This window comes from Antechinus flavipes, chromosome 3, assembly GCF_016432865.1.
Source record: "Antechinus flavipes isolate AdamAnt ecotype Samford, QLD, Australia chromosome 3, AdamAnt_v2, whole genome shotgun sequence".
Taxonomy (NCBI): domain Eukaryota; kingdom Metazoa; phylum Chordata; class Mammalia; order Dasyuromorphia; family Dasyuridae; genus Antechinus; species Antechinus flavipes.
The window spans coordinates 496568423-496587244 of NC_067400.1; the positions used below are offsets into that span (position 1 = coordinate 496568423).

General features: G+C 34.4%; 1 protein-coding gene across 2 annotated transcripts in view; it reads left to right on the forward strand.

The window, feature by feature from the left end:
- DYNC2H1 (dynein cytoplasmic 2 heavy chain 1) overlaps positions 1–18822 on the forward strand; it is a 377984-nt gene that overhangs the window by 39144 nt on the left and 320018 nt on the right. For both annotated transcript variants that reach the window (XM_051986889.1, XM_051986890.1), the window contains exons 16-18: positions 5146–5285; positions 8516–8744; positions 12467–12594. In XM_051986889.1, the coding sequence (XP_051842849.1) occupies positions 5146–5285; positions 8516–8744; positions 12467–12594 (497 nt within the window). The remainder of the gene's footprint in view (positions 1–5145; positions 5286–8515; positions 8745–12466; positions 12595–18822) is intronic.

An 18822-nucleotide genomic window follows, 5' to 3' on the forward strand; every position in this document is an offset into this window, starting at 1 on the left:
GTCAAAGACTATATACAGTTTTATAACTTTTTGGATATAATTTCAGATTGTTCTCCAGAATAGTTGGATCAATTCATGGGTTCTACTAACAATGAATTAATGTTCCAATTTTTTCCCATCCTATTCAACATTTGTCATTTTTTCTTTATATCACTTCAGCCACTCTGATAGGTGTGACATGATATCACTAAGTTGTTTTAATTTGTGTTTCTCTAATCTGTAATGATTTAGAGCATTTTTTCACATAATTAAGTATAGTTTTGATTTATTCATCAAAAAATTGTCCATTCATATCTTTTGACCATTTACCAATTGACATTAAAAATTTGACACAGTTTGTATTATATTTCAGATATGGGACTGTCTATAAAATTTCTCCCCCCCCCCAATTTTCTTCCTTCCATCTTTCTAATTTTGACTACATTGGTTTATTTGTACAGAACCCTTTTTAATTTAATGTAATCAAAATTGTCCAGGCTACAACTCATAATGCTTTCTATGTTTTATTTATTCATAAATTATTATTCATAAGTTTGATAGGTGATATATTAAATATTATTCTGTTTATGATATCTCCCTTCAAATCTAACTCATGTATCTATTTTTAACTTTATCCTGGTAAATGATGTAAGATATCGGTCTGTACCCAGTTTCTGCCAGACTGCTTTCCTGTTTTCCTACCAATGTTTTTTAAACCAAATGGTGAATTCTTAAGCCCAAAGCCTAAATATTTATATTTGTCAAATACAAAGTTACTTTAATCATTTCTACTGGATATCATATGTCTACTCTGTTCCACTGATCCACTTTTTTATTTCTTGGCGAGCACTAAATAACTTTGATAATTATTACCTTATTATATAGTATAAAGTCTGGTACTTCTGGAACTCCTTTAAATTTTTTCATTAATTTAACTTTTGTTCTTCCAAATGAATTTTGATTTTATTTTTATTCTAGCTCAATAAAATAATTTGTGATAATTTAATTGGGATGGTATTGAATAGGTGAATTAGATAGAATTCTCATTTTTATTATATATTACTTCTAGTCACTCATTGTGAAGACCGAATTTTTAGCACACTGGATACCTTAGAATCAGCCAGAGTCAGGATAAGCAAAAGTCCTTGGTCTTTATTCTTGGTCTTTAGAGGTAAGAGTGAATTGGATGGACACAGAATCTCCACAACCTCTCCTCTTTGTCTTCCACCCAGAAGTGACCTTGGCTAGTCTTACTCCCCCCCAAGTCCCTCCTACAATTCTCTGTATATACCAATTATCAAGTCAGCACAGGATAGTGGTAAAGGCCATTTTCCAAGCATATGCTTATAGAGTATTGGCCAGTTAGTAATTAGACTTAAGTGCTCTGTTGTCCAACCTCAGTGCATTAACTTATGAGTTTCAGCCCTTTACGACAATTACTGCTTCTTCAGTTATTTAAATCTGAATTTATTCATATAAAAAGTGATTTATTATTTAGTTCCTGTCTTTGTCTTGTCAGGTATTCTCATAGGTATTTTATGTTGCATATGATTATTTTAAATAGGATATTTTTACTATTTCTTCTTGGAGTATTTTGTTGGTAGTTTATAGAAAAGATGAGGATTTGTTGGATTCACTTTATAACTTATTTTGTTAAAAATCATTTCTACTAGTTTAGTTGAATCTCTAAGATTTTTAAGTTTGTCATATTGTTCATAGAAAGAGATAATTTTATTGCTTCATTGCCCATTTTGATTCCTTTAGTTTCGTTTTCTTCTCTTGTTGCTATTGCTAGCATTTCTGACACAATACTGAATAATATTTGGGATAATGAGAACCCTTGTTTTACTCCTGATCTTATAAGGAAAGCTTCTAGCTTATACCATTACAAATAATTTTGATTATGATTTTAGGTAGCTACTTAGGTAGGAAAAATCCATTTATATCTTTGCTTTAAAGTGTTTTTAATAGGAATAAGTGATTGTGTTTTGTCAAAAGCTTTTGTTGCATCTGTGGATATAATCACATGATTTTTGTTACTTTTGTTATTGCTGTAATAAATTATATTAATAGTTTTCCTTATATCAAACCATCCCTGAATTCCTTGTATAACTCTCACGTGTTTAGAATGTAGTCTTTGTGATATATTATTGTAGTCCCCTACCTAATATTTTGTTTGTGTTCTAAGCACTTACAAATACCATCTCTTTTTTTCCTTCACAACTGTGGGAAGCAGGTGCCATTATTGTCCTTGTTTTGCACTTGAGGAAATTGAGGCAAACAGATTAAAGGACTTTCCTGGAGTCACACAGTAAATGTCTGATGCTGGATTTGAGCATGATAAAAATAGGATGGTATTAAAAAGAGTTAATTAACATGAAATTGACTATCTTAACAGAAAAGAAACAACTGATTACCAATGGCAGAAATCTTATCTAAGGCACTTTTTCTTTGTGCATCAATAGTACAACTAAAGAATGGATAAAAAGAGAAGAAGACACTGTAGTTATGATATTTCCAATTTGATCTATTCTGACTAGTTACTGACTAATGAAGAAATTAGGTAATAGATAAAGAAAAAGACATTGATTCACTTTTTCCTCTTTTCTTATGCCACTTTAATCTATGAGAAATAATTACTACCTTGCAGAACTTAAGATGGCCAAGGAAATACCAGTGAATATTAGATGTAGAATTTTCTATTCTCTGCTATCTGAATGTTCAAAACTTTTCCACTGGCTGAAGTAACTTTAACCTTTTTCATTTTTGCCATTGGAAAAATCTGCCTTATCTTAATAGTCTATCACTTCTCCCTTCTTCCTTTGAATAGTCAGTTGAATAGTTTCTAGTTCTCTCTAATCAAAGAGTATTTAACTTTTGTTTTTATGGGAGAATGTCTCCTTATCCAGCTATTAATCAGTGTAATATGTATGGATCACTCCTTGTGTGCAAGGAAAGCATACTATAAGCTACTTGTGGGCAATATTTGAAGTGCAATGCAGCATGATACTATGGTAAGATTTTGTTTAGAGGAGACAGAAGAACCAGTATGAGTACTTTCTCAGGTACTACCTATGTGACTCTGGGCAAGGTTTCCTTTCTTGTAAAATGTGGAGATAGGACTCGAAGACATCCAAAGTTCCTTTCTGTGCCAAATCATCCTATGATTCTTGCCAAGACTAGAGACAAGGAAATCAAGAGTAATAGTGATTACATAATATAAATTCATTTGTAGAAATTTGCAGAGGAAATTGATGGGAGAGTTAGAGTAGTATTGCCTTCCAAGAAGAACAGCAAGTACGTAAAAGTGAGATATTTACAAATATTCCTATAATGCTCTCATGATTTATGATAAGAATGGGGAACCTGTTTTCTGCCAAAGGCCATTTGGATATTTACAAAATCATTCATGGGCCAAACTATATTATCAACATGCAGAACTCAAGCAGTGAGAGGTTGTTCTACCTAGCTTTCAGCCTGTGCTTGATTATGCAGAGGTTCCCCAGCCTTGATCTATGACATTAGAAAAACTCAATATGAATGTTTAATTCAGTCTCTAGTATACTGTATGAGGAAATACAAATGGCATTTAAGAAAATGAAGTTGGGAAAACCATCTGTACCAGCTCAAATATTTAAAAAAAATTTTTCTGTAAGCAAAACAATTTTGAAAACATTAAGGAATAAAATTTCAAGGTTTAGGAGAGAATAAAAAAATTCCAAATAACTGAAAAAAATTACAAACAATATCACTATACAAATACATTTCATAAGTCATTAGAACTGCTGCATAGACTTTCTTGTCTTAGTAAAATCCTTATAAAAATGACCTAAAGTATTTAGGATATCCTTGATGAAAATATTGATGAACAGATATAACTTTTGCAAATGGCCTTTGGTAATTGGATTCCTTTATAAACTGATGCAAAGGTTAAGATCTTGCTGTATTTGTGAGCTAGAAGAAAACAATATCCTACAAGAGGGTATTTTCATAAAATTAGATTTTTAATAAATTAGTATGTTCAATTGGATGTTATTTTACTCAAATTTCTTTACTTCTATCATATTTATTACAGTAGAATGGAAGCTTCTTGAAGTCAAGGACAATTTTGCTTTTAGGAATATATGACCAGAGCCTAGCCCACTTCTTAGATATGATTACTAAATGCTTGTTAATTGGTTGAATTAATTTGGAAATTAAAGGTAAATTTATTGTATCTTTTCCACCCATAAAAGATATTGTCACTATGTTGAGATTGTACAAGATTCCTTGTAGTCACAGAGTTACAATTGTTCAGTGATCCTCTCTAGGTATTAAATTATAGCGATAAATGTGGAGCTATATACTCTCTAGGGTTATTTGCTTCTTTTATGGAAGATGCCTCTTATAGAGTACAAATGATAAATGAATTCCCCATAGATGGTGAGGTCCTGTACATTAGAGACATCAAACTCATGGGCCATGGGCCTGCAAAACATTCTGTAGAACGAGATCAGAATATAATTTTGAAAGGTTTGACTAAATAAATAAAAATGCAATACAATGTACATGATATTAATTTATGCTTTTCTAAGATAAATATGTGACCCCCAGGGATCCATTTCTATTGGAATGGTCATAGGTGTCAATAAACTGCATGAGGATCCTTGCGGAGCAAATATTACTTAGAAAGCCATACATATTTATATGTTTCTTTTTTTTTACTAATATGTCATCACATTAAAATCAGATAGGAACTAATTTTAATTTGTTTTGGGCAGAACTTAGGAGTTTTGAGGCCAAATGTCACAGCATGTTTGACACCACTGATGCAGATGTTCCTGGTCTGGAAGCCCTGCATTGAAATTATGTCTCTGATCTTTGTTGCACATCCCAAAGCAAGTCAATTTACATTTAGAGATTTAGTTCTATTATGTATAAAGTGAGTTTGATAATAATTGTTTTAGTTATTTCAAAGAATTGTTATGAGGCAAGTGCTTTAAAAACAAAAAAGTGCTACAAAAGAAAGCTCTTTATATTGAAAAATTGTTATTAAAATATTTGAGTTGAACTAATTATTTCATCTAAAGATTGAAATTTCTTTAAATGATATTTAATATATTAACACAAGAATATTAAAAGAAACATGTTATAACCTAATTCTAACTAAATAATGTTATATTTAAGGGATTCCAAGCAAGTGACATGCACGCATGGAAGCAGCATTGGAATCATCAGCTCTACAAAGCCCTGGAGCATCAGTACCAAATGGGCTTAGAGGCACTCAATGAGAATCTGCCAGAAATAAACATAGATTTAACTTATAAGTAAGAAAATTTTCATCACTGTTTAAAATAGAGTCTATTTTGTAAACTGGGGTTTTTAATTTATTCTTTTTCCAGATTTTTAGATGCATGCATTCCCTTTTGATTCATTTGTTCTTTTTTTTTTTTTAGAGATATAAATAATGTCTCATTGTCATGAACTTTGTTAAAATTATTGAATATTTCTTTAATTTTTTCTTTGGTCCATTCATTATTTAGGACTAGATTATTTTCTGGCTGATTTTCAATCTATATCCTTGATTAAGTGTAATTTTGTTGCATTATGGTTTGAAAGTACTGCATTTAATATTTCTGCTTTTCTTACATTTTCTTGTGAATTTTTTAAGATTAAAATACATGGCCAGTTTCTGTAATTGCATTATATAGAATTGAGAAAAAGATATACTCCTGGATTTTATCATTCAATTTTCTCTAGAGGTTTACCTTATTTAACTCTTCTAAATCATCTCTGCAACTTCTTTCTTTCTTATTTTATAGAAAACTTTATCAAGTTATGAGAAGAAAAAGTTGAGGTCCCCCAACAGTTTAGTCTTGCTGACTCTTTTCTTTTGTGACTCATTTAACTTTTCCTTTAAAAAATTTGGATGCTCTGCTACTTAGTGCATATATGTTTAGTATCAATATTTCTTCATTGTGAATAAAACAGAATATCTCCTTTAATTATGTCTATTTTTTGCTTTTGCTTTGTTTGAGATCATGATTGCTGCTCCTACTATTTTTACTTCAACTAAAGTGTCTTCTCTAGATCATTAATTTAATGTGTCTTTTTATTTCAGGTGTAGTTTTTGCAAGCAACATGTTGTTGGCTTCTGGTTTCTAAACTATTTTGCAAACCTCTTCTATTTTACTATTCAATTCACTTCATTTATATTCATACTTATAAGATTGTGGTGTTCTTTTTCTCTATTCTATTTTTTTCTGTTTATCCTTCTCTTATTTTTTACCTAGTTTTCCTTAAAAGTCTATTTTGCTTCTGACCTCTTTGTTTCTGACCACTGCCTCCGTTTATCTTCCCTCCCTATTATTGCCATCCCTCTTTTCTTTTAACTTCTCCTATTCTTACATCACTTTTGAATAAAATAGGTTTCTGTACCCAACTGGATGTGTATATATAATCTTCTTTCTTCAAATCAGTTCAATGAGTGTAAGGTTCAGACATCTTTCCCATTTTCCCCTTTACTATAAAAATTTTCCTTTTGAGACTTTTTAAATTGATCTTCTTAATCTTCCTTCCCTCTTCTCCCAATTCATCCCTCTTTCTCATCCCTCCATTTTTTTGAGCTCATCCCAACATAATTAATTCACACCTGTGCTTTCTGTTTATATAGAATCCTTTTAATTGCCCTAATAATGATAAATTTCTTGGAAGTTACATGTTTCATCTTCCTCTATAGAAATATAAATGATTTCTCTTTTAGATTAACTTTTTCATGCTTCTCTTGAGTCTTACATTTGAATGTCATATTTCTTATTCAGGTTCTGATCTTTTCATCAGGAATGCTTTAAAGTTTTCTATTTCTTTTAAAAATCCACATTTTTTACGCTGAAGATTACACTCGGTTTTGTTGGATAGGTTATTCTTGATTGTAATCTTACCCCCTTTGCCTTCCAAAATACATTTCAAGCTCTCCATTTCTTTAGTGTAACTATTAAATCTTGTGTGATCCTGACTGGGGCTTCATGGTATTTGAATGATTTTTTTTTTGGCTGCTTGAATGTATTAACTCCTAAACCTGAGAGCTCTGGAATTTGACTATAATTTTCTGGGAGTTTTCATTTAGGGATCTCTTTCAGGAGGTGATTTGTGAATTCTTTCATCCATCTTATTCTCTGGTTTTAGGGTATTATACAGCTTTCCTTTACAATTTCTTGAAATGCTTTCTTTGATGATAGCTATTTGGTACTCCAGTAATTCTTAAATTATCTATTCTTGGTCTGTTTTTCTGACTAGTTATTTTTCTGCTGACATATTTTGTTATTCTATTTTTCATTCTTTTTATTGTTTTTTGATTATTGTTGTTTATTGTTTATTGTTTATTGATGTCTCATGGAGTAATTAACTTTTACTTGCCAAATTATAATTTTTCAGGAATTATTTTCTTCTTTCCAATGAGTTTTTGTACCTCTTCTTATATTTGACCAATTCTATTTTTAAGGTATTATTCTGTATTTTATCTTATCAAACTGGTAATTCCTTTTCCATGATTTTTTTCCATTGCTTTTATACCTTTCCCTTATTTTCCTCTGTCACTTTTATTTATTTTAATAATTATCTTTTTGCTCTTAATTCAGTTCTTCTAGGAATCTTGTTGAGCTTGTGTCCAATCTGTATTTTTATTTGCGGCTTTGATGATATGCATTTTTACACCATGATCTTTTGCATTTTTCTTTTGATTTTCCCTATCATCATAGCAGCTGTTTATAGTCAAGTTCTTTTTTGTTCGTTTGTTTGTTTGCTAATTTTCCAGCCTTGATTTTTAATAAAATTGAGCTCTGCTCCCTTGGAGTGGGGACAAAGAAATGCTGTCCAAAGCTTGAGGCTTTTTTTGCACTGCTATTTTCATAGCTGGTTCTGGGGGTCTGTAAGTTTTTATTTCTTCTAAAGGAGAATGATTTTTGAAGAGGTGTGCTCCCTACACTTTTGGTTCATATTCTGGTTGTTACCCAGGAAGAGCCTTTTTGTGAAATCCCAAGTGATTAATCTGTTCCTCAGGCCTCCTGCTCCCTTGTGATCACAAGCACTCCTCTCTACTGTGGAACTGCATATGGGTAGTGGATTTGCCATGTAGTGCACATCTCTCTCCTAGTGCCAGCTGCCAGCACAGGGATTTTTTAAACTATTTTCTGAATAACTGTCCAGTCACTTTACTGTCTCTGGCCTGAGAGCACCTGATGCTACTGCTGCTATTGATGTAGTTTACAAGGCCCACAGTTGATATTGCCACTATATGGGCTCTAGGTCAATCCCTATCTCAGTGTCAATGACCTTTCCTTCTGACCTTTTAAGTTGTCCCATTCTGGAAATAATGTCCTATTCTAATCTTTTATTGGTTCTGCCACTTCAGAAATAGATTTAAGGCATTATTTTAAAGTTGCTTGGAGAGGACTGTTGAAAGAACTCAGATGTAATTCTCCCTCTTTTCTGCCATCTTGTTTATTCCCCTCTAAATTTCTTTATAATATTTATTAAAAATAATTTGTTCAACTTTTAGACAAGGAAGATTACAATTCAAACCTCCCTTTGAAGAAATCCGGGCTAAATATTACAGAGAAATGAAGAGATTCATCAGTATCCCAAACCAGTTTAGAGGAGTGAGTGATGTAGGAGATGAAGGTATCTTTACTATTATGATTGAAAGAAATGCAAGTGGATTTCTCACTATTTTCAGCAAAGCAGAAGATCTGTTCAGAAGACTAGCTGCTGTTTCAGAACAACTTAAGGTAATAATTATGCAGTTTTTCACTATATTTTTTGTTGTTTTTGAGATGTATTTCCTTTGAATGATTGTATAATAAATGTATATTAATTTTTATTGGTAACAGTAAATGTACAAATTTATATTTTCCTTTGTGTAAATTGGTATGTAATTTCAAAATTCACATAGTGTACTGCATAGATTGCGAGATTAGTAATATAAAAACAATATGGATTTGAATCCTGCTTCTGAATCTCTTTGTTATGTGTGCATAAACAACTCCCTTCCCTTCTCTAAGCCTCAATTTCTTCATCTCTAAAATGGGCATACCTGTAGTATCCATAAATTTGTTATGAAGCTCAAAGGATAGAATGTATAAAAATGTGTTATACATTTAAAAAGTTATACATAATTGCATATACAGATTTTATTAACTTTGAGGGAGGTTGGAAATCATTGAACCATATTTAGGGATTCTTATGTTTATAGTTTTTTATTACAAGTTAAAAAAGAAATATCAATAGGAAAAGTATTCCTAAATATTTTTATAGTATTTTGATTTTGATTTGAAATATATAGACCTTCATATTCTGTAACCTGCTTAGCATCTAACAAATATGTCAAAGGTTTAAGCATATGTTACGATGGAGGTAATGTAATACCCACCTCTGCTTGAGTGCAGTGCTCCTGTTACAGAATTTTTCATATAGGTCTATATAATAATTTACAATATTATATTTAATCCACAGGTAATTTTCTATGACATTGTGTCATAAACATATGTCTATATCTTTCTCTATATTTCCATATGGCTTACTTTTTAATCTAATTAGATACATTAGTTAGATTCTTAAGTAGCTTTATGACTGATTAGAAATCTGAATGAATGTTCTTTCCTATTTCATTTGTCTTCAGTCTAACTCTATACCTATGGCAACCATTGCTCCCTGATGAGTTTATGGGAAAAAATTATGTTTACCAAGTAGACCATTTTTGTTTGAATTATTTTTTCAATATTATGACATCTGAGAAATATACAAATATATGACAACTAAATTTGTTTGAACATTCATGTGATTGATTTTTCAGGTAATTTTCATTATTTTAGAAAGAAACCAAACCCTGGTAATTTAAAAAATATCCTATGTAAATAGCACTGTACCAAGATGCAGCACAAATTTTCATAATTTGCTAAAAGTATAAACATTTTTTATAGATTTTGAAAGTTTGTCTTTCACATCTATTTTACCTATGTCTTCTCTACCCATAAAGGTCACTTTAAAATGTCAGTGACATCTAAAGCTTAAAAGTGGTTTACATGTCATCCCATCTCAAGTCTTAGAAATAAAAAAGATTGGGACTACTAATTTTTGATATTGAATATTTATAGTTTTGAATTCTGCCTGCTCTTTTTTTCTATACTATCATGAAGTATAAAACATCTTCCAACTTAAACTTATAATAAAACATTATTGGTCATATGCTTTACCCCAATAATAAGTCTTATTTTTAGAGGAGGCAGGAAAATTACTGCTATTTTCTAATTTTAACATGTATTTTAGTTGTTTAAAAAATTAAAGTGACATAGTTTTTTTTTTTTAAAGAACTAAGTTTAATTCTAAACTAAGCTTATTCTAAACTTTCTAGAAGATTTTTGAGTTCATTCCAAGAAAAAGATCAGAATTTTGTTGTTTAATTTTTGTATTCTCATGGTCTCTCCATTTTATATCAGTGCTAACACAGGTCGTCTGAGAAGGTCGATTAATTTTGATTGAACTGAAAAACAATAATACATATTCCTAATATATATTTTCACAAGATACGTCAACTAATATGTTAATGAAGTTCTAGGTATGACTAGGGTTACTTATTGTGCTAGGCAAGATGAAATATTCATCGTAGGACATAATGAGAAGAGTTTAAAATTTTCTAGATTTTTTTTGTATAAATATATTTTTGTTCTTCTTTAAGGGAAAAGAAGATTCTTTATAATTTAAAGAAATAAAAAATATAAAATGTGTAGGCTTGAGTTGGCAAATCTACATAGGATGCTATTACAGATCAATAATATTTCCTCATAATCACATGCCACAATTTATTCAGACATTCTTGTTAATGAGCATCTCCTTAATTTCTAATTCATTACCCTGAGAAAAGAACTACTACAAATATTTTTGTCCTTTTCCTTATATAATATTTTTTAAAAGAGAAAAACCTGAGAGATTAAAAAAAATCAGCAAAACAAATCAATACATCAGAAAATATTTTTGTACAGAATAATTTGGTCACGAATCTGAGCCTTTATGAGCTTTTTACTTTTTGACTATATGAACTAATAGGAATAGGCTAATCCTATCCCTTTGTTTTGATGTTTTAATTAGTATTTTCCAGAAGTTTTGATAATAGGGTTTCATCTTAAGACTTATTTTTGTCCTAGCTATTTTTCATGTTATAAGAAATACATAGAAATTATGTGGCTAATGCCAATGATCATTTTATTGAGAAATTATTAGAATTCAAAGGCAGAGTGATATAGTGGAAAGACAATCAGATTTGTCAGTACACATATGAATTCATATCCTGGCTCAGCACTTTCTTAGCTTTCTGTTCATGGACAAAACATTTATTAAAAGCTTACTTTCTACCAGAAGCTGTGATAAGCACTAGGTTACAACTAGTAAGCAAAAGAGAAAAATAGTTTCTTCTTTCAAGGTAGTTACATTCTAATGGGGAAGGACACATATAAAAGGAAATTAAAAAGTTGAAGTAGTTGAAGGGGAGCATAGTGGTAATGTTCAGAGAGACATAAGTAGATCTGAGCGAAGAAGTGTGGCTAGCTTGCCTGGACTCATCTTTAAACTCAAGATATTGGAGAAATTATCCAGTGGAATAAGGGGGTCTTAGGAGTAGAGAGAAGATAACAAGGGTGAAAAGGCACATTTAATGATGAAAATTTTCATTTCCTTAAGATTGGATCAGCAGAAACTAGTAAAAGTTCCAAGAATCATGGTTAAAATAAAGGGCTAAATAACAGAATTGTCAGTTAGTTTAATATCATCTATAGCTGAAAGAACTTGAATTCTAAGAAATTAAAAGTGAATTTCCTAAAGCCATATGTGGCTTTAATGTAATGCTTATATAGTTGGTAACCGGACTATGATTAGAATTACATTTATAAATTGTCACTCAGATGTCATTTCACAATTGCAGTTTTTACATTGAGTATATATGTTCTGACTTTTAAAAACTAACAGTTTTTCAAGCAGAACCAGGAGATCATTATATACCTCAACAACGATAATGTTTGAGGATATATTCTGATGGGAGTGGATCTCTTCAATAAAGAGAGTTAATTCAGATCAAAGATGGACAGAAGCAGCTACACCCAAAGAAAGAACACTGGGAAATGAATATAAACTGCTGGCATTTTTGTTTTTCTTCCCGGGTTATTTCTACCTTCTGAATTCAATTCTCCCTGTGCAATAAGAAAACTGTTCAGTTCTGCACACATATATTGTATCTAGGATATACTGTAACCTATTCAACATGTAAAGGACTGCTTGCCATCTAGGGGAAGGGATGGAGGGAGGGAGGGGAAAAATCGGAACAGAAGTGAATGCAAGGGATAATACTGTAAAAAAAAATTTACCCTGGCATGGGTTCTATCAATAAAAAGTTATATAAAAAAATAAAAACTAACAGTTTTTCCTGTTCTGAAATCATAATTATCTCTATATTTTTGAAAAGGAATGGGTTGTCATTGGACAACTAGATATGGAGACTCTTGTGGAAAAGCATCTCTCTACTGTTCAAGACTGGGAGAAAAATTTTAAAGCCCTCAAAGTGAAAGGGAAAGAAGTGGAACGACTTCCAAGGTATTGGAATTTGTATGACAAATTAATTTTACATTCTTTTAAAAATAAACTTTTAGTTTTATCTTTCATTTTTACACTGCTTAATTTTTTCCTTGTATTTCTCTCCTTCCAGAGAGCTATCACATTTAACAAATATTTTTTAAAAATATTTCATTTTTTCTCAGCTACATCTAATACAATTTTTTTTACATTTGTCTTTAAAATTTTGAGTTACAGATTCTTTCCCTTCCTTTCTTCCCATCTCACCCCCATTGAGAAATGAGGCATTATGCAAAACGTTTCCATAAAAGTCATTGTGGAAGAAAACATAGATTCTCTCCCTGTCCCTCCCCCCCCCCAAAAAAAAAAAAAAAACCTCAAGAAAAAAATAAAGGTCAAAAAAAGCATGCTTCAATGTGTATTGAGACATAATCTTTCTCTGGGTATGGTTACCATTTTTCATTATAAGTTCTTCAGAGCAGTTTTAGATCATTGGATTGCTGACAATTGCAAAGTCATTCGCAGTGATCATGCCACAACATTGCTATTACTTTGTGCATAGTTCATTTCCTTTTTGCATGACTTTGTGGAGGATTTTTCAGGTTTTTCTTCTTATCGTTTCTTACAGAACAGTAGTGTTTCCTCATAATCATATACCACAATTCAGACATTTTCCAATTGACGGACATCTCCTCATTTTCCAATTCTTTACCCTAAGAAAAGAAGTGCTATAAATATTTTCATCCTTTTCTTCATATATTTTTAAAATAGAAAAAAAACTAAGAGATTAAAAAATCAGCAAAATCAATCAGTACATCAGAAAAGTTTCAAAATATGTGTTTTAGTCCATAGTTCTCTGTTAAGAGTTCAAATGTTGGAGTTTGTTCTTCTCAGAGCACAGCCGGTTTAGAGGCTTAGAGCCCTTCGGATGTCTCCAAATCCAAAGGTTCTGTCCTTCAGCCTCTGCCTCTGCTTTCTTCTGCCTCCAACCAAGACAGAGATGGAAGGTCTCTCTTATCTCCTTCTGGGGAGCCCAGCCACCAACTTGCCGCGGAGAGAGGGCTTCTGGCGTAGCTCCACTGAAATCCGTCAAAAGTGTTCTCTGCACCAGAGTCGTTCCTCTCGAGTCCAGCGCGATCAACCAGCCAAGAGGAAAAAATGTATTCTGCCATAGATCCCTCATCACTGGCTTTTTATCTGCCTCTTCTGAGAGAATGGGATTATGGGTTTTCTCCCATAGTGCTCTCTGGCCCAATGACTTTAAGGGAGGTGTGAACTCCCTTGAAGTTAGAAAGTGTACTTTGTGAAGTTAGCATACTTGTGGACTCCAATGAGTAAAGGTGTGAACACAAGCCTTGTCTTAATTAGTTCTACTTAGTACCTTGTTTCAGGTTCTGGCCAAAACATCTTCTTGTAAGATTAGATCAACTCTAATTACTTAGCAGTTAGTAAGGATTCCAACATCTCCCCCTTTCTTTTGTTTTAAAACATAGGGGGTTTCTGAGGGGGTACACATAAATCCATCAATATGGGCCAGAACTTTGTAACAGATATACATGGTATACATAAATCCATCAATATGGGAGGCATTATACATAATTTACATGAGCACATAGCAATATAACACAGGCTAGTAGTAATGTAACAAATAACAAGAATCAATCTGAAAATTTACACATGTCCATAAGTCCTAGAAACAGTCCAATAGGATTCCATTGTCCATTAGTTCATGTGCCAGGAATCTAATAATTCTTATGAGCACAATCAGCAACAGAACCACCCGATATTTCTTGGGTCTTCTCCTTTGTTTCAAGGGTCTGCTCCATCTTTCTGCGATGGACAAGGCGAATGCGGCTCGTAGGTACCCATCTGATTCCTTCTCCACCTGTAGAGATGCAAGCAAATCCTCTCCCCCAAGCAGTTAGCCTATCTGGTCCCTTCCATTCACCACTTTCTGGGTCTCTCCACATCACCTGGCGATTATCTAAAGATAGTGGAGCTGCTCGCACGGGACACTGCTCTTCTGGTGGGTTATAAAACCTGTCTGCTGGAGCCAGTGCATCTTTATCAAAGATTAAAAAATTAATGGTATAGAGAACTAAATTTAGAAGTTCTCTAGGGTTACCCGTGGCTCCCCCTTTCTTTTGTTTTTGGAGGAGTGTCTTAATGTCTCTGTTTCTTCTTTCTACTATTGCTTGACCTTGAGGATTGAAGGGTATGCCAGTAGTGTGTAAAATCTTATACTGTGCACAAAAGTGTTCAAAATATTTGGAGGTATATGCCGGTCCATTATCTGTTTTTATTTCTTGTGGCACACCCATAATTGCGAATGCTTGAATGAGGAATTCAGTGACTGAATTCGGGCTGTCTCTTTTGCTGCTGGTATGGCAAAAGTGAATCCTGAAAAGGTGTCTACTACAACATGGATAAAAGACAGACGACCAAAAGATTTATAATGGGTCACATCCATTTGCCAGATTTCATTGGGTCTCAAACCACGAGGGTTCTTCCCTGGAGGCAGTGTAGGAGCGTGGAAGGGAAGGCAAGCTGTACAGCTTTTCACTATGCTCCTAGCTTCTTCTTTTGTAATCCCAAACTGTAAACGCAAAGCTCGAGCAGCCTGATGGTATTTAGAATGGGATTCCTGGGCCTCCTGAAATAAAGGCGTACTGGCCAACATAGTTAAAAGGCTATCTGCCTTTGAATTTCCATCAAAAATAGGACCTGGAAGTCCACTATGTGAATGGACATGCAGGATATAAATCTTTCCTAGATGCTTTCTCACTTGCTCTTGAAGTTCCTTAAAGAGCTGATATATATATTAGAAGCTGCAAATTTTATTTGGGCTGTGGCAATTCTTTGTACCACACCTACTGAATAGGCTGAATCAGATATTATATTTACGTCGCCTGGGTAATAAGTGAGAGCTAGCATGATCGCATATAATTCGTTCTGCTGAGTGGACTGAAAAGGAGTTCTGACTACTCTTTTTACGGTTAGATCATGAGAGTATACAGCACAAATATTTTGTTTGGCTGCGTCTGTAAAGATGGTTGGTCCTTCAAGAGGAACCTTAGAAACCTTCTCTTCAAAAATCCATTGCCAATTATGCAGTAGTCTGGTTATCTTTAATGGAGATCCATGTGCAAAATTTGGAGCCATGGCCAATAAAATCTGCCACTCTGGGATGGTTTCACAGCATACATTAATTTGTGCATTTGTATAGAAGGTATATATCTTGTCAGGTAATCCCAGATAATTGTACTGCTCGCTTAATGGCCTTTAATAGAATTCTAGCCACAAGCACTGGGTAAGGCGTAAGGCTTTGTTCTGGTTGTGCTGGGAGGTTCACCCACTCTATCACACTGTCTCCTTGATGAAGGACTGCTGTGGGTGCTTCTTTTGTAGCAAAAACTGATATTTCCAAGGGTTTTTGAGTTACTCTCTCAACTACATTGGATAAAGCCAGTTCAACTTCTCTCAAGGTCTCTTGAGCTTCTTTTGTAAGCCGGCGTGGTGAATTTAAAGCAGTGTCTCCCCTTAAAATGTCATATAGGGGTTGCAATTGATTGGTAGTTAAACCTAATACTGGACGCATCCATTGGATATCTCCTATTAATTTTTGGAAATCATTTAAGGTGTTCAACCTCTCTGTTCTTAAAGACAGTTTTTGTAGTGTAAGTGCCTTAGGATATATTTCATATCCTAAATATTGAAAAGGAGCATGCCTTTGAATTTTTTCTGTAGCGATATGAAGTTTGTAGTATCTTAGTGTTTCTATGGTTTTTTGTAGACATGCTTCTAGCATTTGTTCCTCAGGTGCACATCCCAATATATCATCCATATAATGTAATAGCATAACTTTTGGAAATGCTTTTCTTATTGGAGCAAGAGCAGCAGCAACATACATTTGACACATAGTGGGGCTGTTCTTCATTCCCTGTGGCAAAACTGTCCATTCATATCTTTTATAAGGCTCAGCTAAATTGACACTGGGCACCGAAAAGGCAAATCTCTTCATATCCTCCTTATCCAGAGGAATGGAATAGAAACAATCCTTGATGTCTATAACCAAAGAGGCCATTCTCTAGGAAGCTGAGTAGGAGATGGAAGTCCAGGCTGAAGAGTTCCCATAGTTTCCATCTGTTCGTTCACTTTTCTTAAATCAGTGAGCATCTTCCATTTTCCCGATTTCTTTTTTACAACGAACACTGGTGAATTCCAAGGACTTAGAGAAGGTTGTAAATGCCCTTGTTCAAGCTGCTCCTGTACTATATCTAATAAGGCCTGAATTTTATCGCTACTTAAGGGCCACTGTTCTATCCACACTGGTGTATCAGTTTTCCATTGGATAGGAATAGGTGAAAGTGTTGGCAGGCCTTCAACAGCAGCCCTGCTTAAAAAAACCGAAGTACTCATTTTTAACCCCAATTGTTGTAAAACGTCTCTTCCCCACAGATTGATGGGAAGTTTTTCAACTATAAAAGGAGTAAAAACTCCTGTTTTGCCTTCAAAAGTCCATCTCATAGGGGCAGCACTAACTTCAGCTGCTATTGATCCTCCTACTCCAGACATATAGGTATCTGCTTTAATCTTTGGCCAGTGACTGGGCCAACTGGCACCTCTAATAACTGTACGATCCACACCTGTGTCTACCAATCCTTCCAATGGTAGGCCATTTATATAGATAGTGAGCATAGGTCGGTCAGCCATTACTGCTGCTGTCCAGTATATTCCTGGATTTTGTGGTCTGGAGTCAGAACCTGGGTGACTATCACGAGGCTGCTTATTAGGATTCTGTATGAGTAAACCTGATGCTACTCCGTCTCCTGGGTGATAAGTCACACATTGTCTACCTGTATTAGTGACTGGGATATTATCTACACATTCCCCAGTTTCCCACATCAGTGTGTGGATGGACACTGTTTTGTACATACAAGGAGGTGAAATGGTCAAGCCTACTGTGCCTGGAGGTAGGGGATCCATAGGCTGGAGAGGAACAGATTTCACCTCTCCAGGGGGTATCTCAGTTGTTCCAGCTGCATACAGCTCTATTCTTCCCAATTGTAATTCCCTTCTGCCATTAGGTTGCTTCCTGGCTGGTTGACTGTGTAATCCCCTTCTCCCATCATATGGCTTTCTGGCTGATTGGTCATGTCTGGGTACTGGACTTCTAGGCACTCTCTGGGTGCACCATTGGCTGCCATCATGCCCCAAGTGTTTTTTGCCTTGGGCCCTGGGGCTGGGCCCCTCATCCCGTTTCCCTGAATCTGTCTGCATTCTGAGGCCCAATGGAAGCCTCTGTTGCATTTTGGACATGGGGTTTGGGGTCTTGTTCTCCCACCTTGTCTTCCCATTCTATCTCTATACCAACATTGAGCTTTCAGATGTCCTACTTTTCCACACTGAAAGCATCTACGAGTCTCTCTGGAAGTCCCTTGCCAAGAGGGATTCTGTCTTCTCATGTTTGGATTTTGGGAAGTCTGCATCATAGCCTGGCTATACAAGGCACCTGTGCCCACTGTGGCACAGCGTCTTATGAGCTCCTCTAAAGGAGCATCCTTGCGCAGTCCTAGTATAATTCTTCTGCAAACCTCATTAGCATTTTCCTTAGCAAGTTGCCTTATCAAAATGTCTGTTATTGCATTTTTGTTGGAATCCTTACCAACTGCTAAGTAGTTAGAGTTGATCTAATCTTACAAAAAGATGTTTTGGGCAGAACCTGAAACAAGGTACTAAGTAGAAGTACCCATAATCCCTCCCTCTGGAAGGAGCATAAATAGGCCAATGGGCCAGTCGGAGAGCTGGAGAGAGGAAGACGCTACAAGTCGGGATTTTCACCGGAATGGCATGAAGAGTTGGAGCTGGCTGGAGACTGAAGAAAGCAGAGGCAGAGGCTGAAGGACCAGACCTTTGGATTTAAAGACATTCGGAGAGAGCTCTTGGAACCAAGCAGAGAGATAGGCCTCTAAGCTAACCGGGCTATATTGGAAATAATAAAAGATCTGAACTTTTATCACCTGGCTGCGTTTTGAGAAGAAAAAGCTCACCAACATTTTGGCGCCCTGAACGTGGGACAAACAGACCCCTCAGTGGATTTCAGTGGAAAAGCTCCGATCCTGATTCAAGTGGAAAAGCCTCTGATCCTAATCCAGTGGAAAAAACTTCAACCCAGAAATTAGGGTGAGTGCAACAAAGAAATTTTGTTAGAAGAGTTAAAGTAGAATTTCAGCTAAGATGGGACAGATA